The following is a 4,883-nucleotide window of genomic DNA, read 5'->3' as shown; positions in this document are numbered from 1 at the left end:
GCTCCTGGAATCTGTTCGGGATCCCCAGAATCCTCTGGACTTCAGACATGATTGGTTTAATGTTTAATGAAAAATATAATCAGATTTATTTTCACTCTCTATGATTTTAATATACTGTAACTAAGAGGAAAACTGGTAAAATAAATAATAAATAATAAAATAAAGAAAATAATGAAAACATATAATAATTCTATTTCATAATGTTTAGCATGTTTTTCCATGTGAGCTGTGTGACACAGTGGGCTGAAGAAACCTGCAGGGAGGGAAAAATGGTACTTTAACGTGTTTACTTTGATCCACAGGTCTGAAAAATATCGATCCTGTCATTTTATACCACTAAACACTGATAAAAACCTGTTAAATATCGATTACTTTCATTGTAACGACTCATCAATTGATATTGAATTGAGGTAACGGCCAGGCGACTGTGGGCGGGTACGCGGGGAGGGTCAAAGAGCGACGATTGGCTGAGGGCGGTACAGAGGCGGGAAGGTTTGTGGGAAAGCGAGCGATGATTGGTTGAGGGCGGCAACGTCGCGCGCATGATCAGCCGGTTAATAAGAAGCCGGTTTGGAAGTTTCAACAGAGTGAGAGATGCGGGTGGACTGAGGACGAGTCGCAGCGGAAAAACACGAAGAAACGAGACAGAAAGCGTCCAAGTGTCTGCGGTGGTTTCCGTCCCTCAGTCTGAAACATTAGTCCGGAGCATGGTTCAGCAGACGGAACATGGCGGGGCGGGGATTCACGGCGGGTCCCGTGAGGCGACCGACCAAGACGAGAGCGAGCTGCTGGCGGCCTCGGCGTGCAGCCCCGTGCCGGTGAAGCCGGACTGGTGTAAAACAGCGTCGGGTCACATCAAGCGACCCATGAACGCCTTCATGGTGTGGTCCAAAATCGAGAGGAGGAAGATCATGGAGCAGTCACCGGACATGCACAACGCGGAGATCTCCAAGCGGCTCGGGAAGCGGTGGAAAATGTTAAAAGACACTGAAAAGATCCCGTTCATCCGGGAGGCGGAGCGGCTCCGGCTCAAGCACATGGCCGACTACCCGGACTACAAGTACCGTCCCAAGAAGAAGCCCAAGACGGACGGGTGTGCGTTTCCTGCGGGGAAGGCAGCCGCTCAGTCCCCGGAGAAGACCGGCGTCAGACCCGTGAATAAAAACCACGCCGCCGCCAAGAAATTCACCAAGTTGAAAGCCAGCAAGCCGGTCGTCGGTCCCGGCCGAGCGAGCACGCACCTCCCGCAACACCAGCACCCGGACCCCCGGTACCGGTACGTGTTGACCACCGGCTTCAAAACCAGCAAGCTTGTTAAACGGGACTTTACCGACGATGAGGAGGACGACGACGACGACGATGATGAAGACGACTCCGAGGAGGAGCAGGAATTTAAAGCGGACGAGGAGGACGAGCCGTCCCAGTACAGCCTCGCCCAGGTGCCGTCCAGCCTCAGCCGGGGCTCCGCCGCCGCCGAACCGGAGGGAGCCGGCAGGTACGAGCCGTCAGGACGGTTGTTCTACAGCTTCAAGAACATCACCCGACAGGGCACCAGCACCTCCTCATCCCCGGCCTCCCTCTCACCAGCATCCTCGTCCCGGTCCGGCTCCACCTCCTCCTGCTGCGGGGAGGACCTGGAGGATCTCGCCGCGGAGGGGACCGACTTCACCCTCAGCCTCCTGGCCGGCTTCCACGCCTCCTCCGAGCCGTGGAACTCGTCGTCCAGCTCGACCCCGGGGAACCTGAGCCTGTCCCTGGTGGATAAAGACCTGGACTCGTGCAGCAGCGAGGGCAGCCTGGGGTCCCACTTCGAGTTCCCGGATTATTGCACTCCGGAGCTCAGTGAGATGATCGCCGGGAACTGGCTGGAGGCCAACTTCTCGGACCTGGTGTTCACTTATTGATCCCACGAGGGGGTCATCAATACCACACCCGGTCAGGGAAGGGGAAGGGGATTGTTTTCCATCTGCCCCGGAGCCGGTTCTGGAGCTCCAGAGCCCGTCAGGGACCGGGGCGGTGGGGCTGCTGCTCCCCGGGAGCGGACGGCTGTTCTGGCGGATTCCCGGACTCTCTGCGGTACTTCTGCAAAAAATGAATGAATTACATCAGCTCAACAGGGTTTTAGGGATTTTGTTTTCAGTTGCTCGGGTCTAAACCAGGACCCGAACTATGCATTCCCGTCCAGATCCAGAACAGACTAATTAACACTAATATCAGGATGCAGGACTCTTGCAGGACCAGGACTTCACTCCGGGACGGTTTTATGTGACTCTCACTCGGTCTTTTCTTTGTTTCCGGCTCCGTCCAGGTGAGAAACGCCTTGACACGCTGGGTTCACAGCCCGGCTGACCGCAGGTATGCCAGGAAACACCTTTTGATATTTACATGACCAAACATACCTCATCTTTTTTTAAAGAAATCAGAAAGTAAAACTATTTTCAGGCATATTTTTGTACAGTTTAAGGGAATGTCACAGGTCTTCTTCAGGCACTTCTTCCACCACTTTTCACTCTGACTGAATATTATTTGTATCCGAGCATGTGAGGGTTCGATCCCCGCCGGCCTGCCTCGCTTTAACGCCTTGCTGTTGTTTTAAAGATGTACAGACAGAAGAGGTGGTGGCAGATTGTATATGTTGTGTAAGATAGTTAAAGTTTAGGAGTTTATGTATATTGGTGTGAATGAGTCCCTGACAGCAGGAGAGAAACTGGATTTTCTGTTTTTTATATCATCAATGGCACATATTTGTTTTTTGCTCATTATTTTTGTGCAATATAAAAGAGAAAAAGTGAAATAATGGACCATCCCGAGTTTTTCTTTTGGTTTCTTTGCAGCAGGAGAGAAACTGCGTTGACTTGTCTGTTTGTGACAACTGAATAAATCAGCTGGAACTGACCCGAGTCCACTCACCTGCTTCATTATTACTTCTTCTGAAGTACAAGTACACTGTTAAAGTACTCCACTACAAGTACAAGTCCTAACGTCAGGTGTGTCATTATAATCGTGAAAATGTACCTAAAGTACTCCTGTTGTAAAGTGTTCCCTCTGTGTTCAGCAGACATCAGAACATCTGGAGATACGAGCTTTTCACTGGACGGGAAGTAACTAGTAACTAAAGCTGTAGTGGAGTAGAAGTAGGAAGCATGAAATGAAAATAAGAGTACAAGTACTTTAAGTACTATTTCAGCTCTAAAATTCACTGAATTTTTTTCTTTCAGCATTTTTTTTCTTGTTGAAAAGTTGAGATTCAGAGTTCAGTTCCAGAAATTCCAGGTTTTCCAGGGTCCTCAAGGTGGTCTTTACCAAGGGATGCTGATGAAGTGAACTCAGGTCTGAAGATGTAAAAAGTCATTTTGGAGTGATTGGTTTTCTCCAGCCGTCCTTGAAAGTCATTGAAATGTCCTGGCAGTGACCCTGACAGTCTTTCCAATCCCTGATATTGATCCTCTCACAGAGAAAATGATCATGTTTCATTCACAGCTCATCATGTCAACAACCTGTGGGGGGGGGGGGGGGGGTCTGATGATGCACGTCTGATGATGCGCACACACACACACACACACACACTCTCTCTCGGGGGTGTTATGAGTAGCTCAGGTCATGTTCAGAACATGAAGTTCTTGTGACATTGAAGAAGAGGAGTCCTCACAAACTGAACACGTCGGTCTCTCAGAGGTCAGGTATTGATAAAGGACCTCCGATTCTTCCGATCAATAGCTTCACAAACTGAACTCAGACTCTTCTTCCTCTGTTTCACCTGTTGAAGTCTGATCCTCTTCAGGTGGAAAGCTCTGGAACGAGCTGACTGTCTGCAGGTCTGTCCAACGTCCTGCCTCCGTCTTTCATCTGTTCACGTCCCCCAGAATGCAAAGCAGGGCCGTGATTGGAAGTCTGAGCTCCATCAGAGCGGAGCAGAGCCTCGAGGGGTCAGAGGTCAGGGGGTCAGGGGTCACTGGGTCACAGAATGGGAGCTTTTCAGAGGGAAAAGGAGGAGAAAAGGAGGAGAGGGAAGATCTTTCATTAGATGCTGAATATTTGTAGTTTTTGAGTAGTTTTCAACCTAAATCTGTCTTTTGTCTTCCTGTCAAACTGACTGTGAATCCACACTGTCCTCAGGTCCAGTCCACAGAGAAGAAAGTACACAGTGACAGTACTAATACTCAAGTAAAGTACAAGTACCTCAACAGCACAGCTGAGACTGATGTGACTGCAGATGGACTGAACTGTGAGTGAAGACGATCAGTGAGGACGTTTGTCTTCATCGTCCTTCACTGCACTGCTTCACACTAATGCGCACACACAAACACACACAGACACATATTTGAAACACTTGACCTACATAGTCACAGTGCGTGTCTGTGTGTGTGTGTGTGTGTGTGTGTGTGTGTGTGTGTGTGTGTGTGTGTCTTTGATCAGCAGCAGAAGAGTCCAGTGGATTTAACTTTATCCAGTCCTTAGGCTGCAGCTTCATCATCATCATCATCACTCATATTTGTTTTAGCTTATTTTATGTTTATTGTTCATATTTGATTTTATCCTGACAGAAAAACTGAACAACGTTGTTGATCAGAGATCAATACGATAATCAATGTTCAGTATGATGTTTACAGCGGGTCACAGCTAGCATAAACCATGTTAGGTGGTGCTAATTTATGCCTTAGCTAACACATTAATGCTATTTTTGGTGAGCGTAGCGGGTTGGGGTCACGGTCATGTCCAACAATATGCTAACATGCTAACAGCTAGCTTCCTCCGTGTGATAGCAGCTGTTAGCCTTCTGGACAGCAGAAACAGAAATGTGAAAAGGAGACATTGTGATTTTAGCAGCCGTTAGCGTAGCAGCTGTTTGTTGACAAACTGCTGGGCATTAGCTTGTTAGCTAA

General features: G+C 48.7%; 1 protein-coding gene across 1 annotated transcript in view; it reads left to right on the top strand.

Annotated features, from left to right (window-relative positions):
- Positions 1-542: 542 nt before the first annotated feature.
- LOC143336044 (transcription factor Sox-11-A-like) overlaps positions 543-4,883 on the top strand; it is a 6,465-nt gene continuing 2,124 nt past the window's right edge. Inside the window, exon 1 of the mRNA XM_076755881.1 lies at positions 543-2,355. Coding sequence (XP_076611996.1) covers positions 543-1,904 — 1,362 coding nt within the window. The 3' untranslated portion in view covers positions 1,905-2,355. The remainder of the gene's footprint in view (positions 2,356-4,883) is intronic.

The sequence above is a fragment of the Chaetodon auriga genome, chromosome 18 (genome assembly GCF_051107435.1).
Source record: "Chaetodon auriga isolate fChaAug3 chromosome 18, fChaAug3.hap1, whole genome shotgun sequence".
In the NCBI taxonomy this organism is placed as follows: Eukaryota; Metazoa; Chordata; class Actinopteri; order Chaetodontiformes; family Chaetodontidae; genus Chaetodon; species Chaetodon auriga.
Note: the sequence above shows the minus strand (reverse complement) of the source record. Positions and strands in the feature narration are given on the sequence as shown.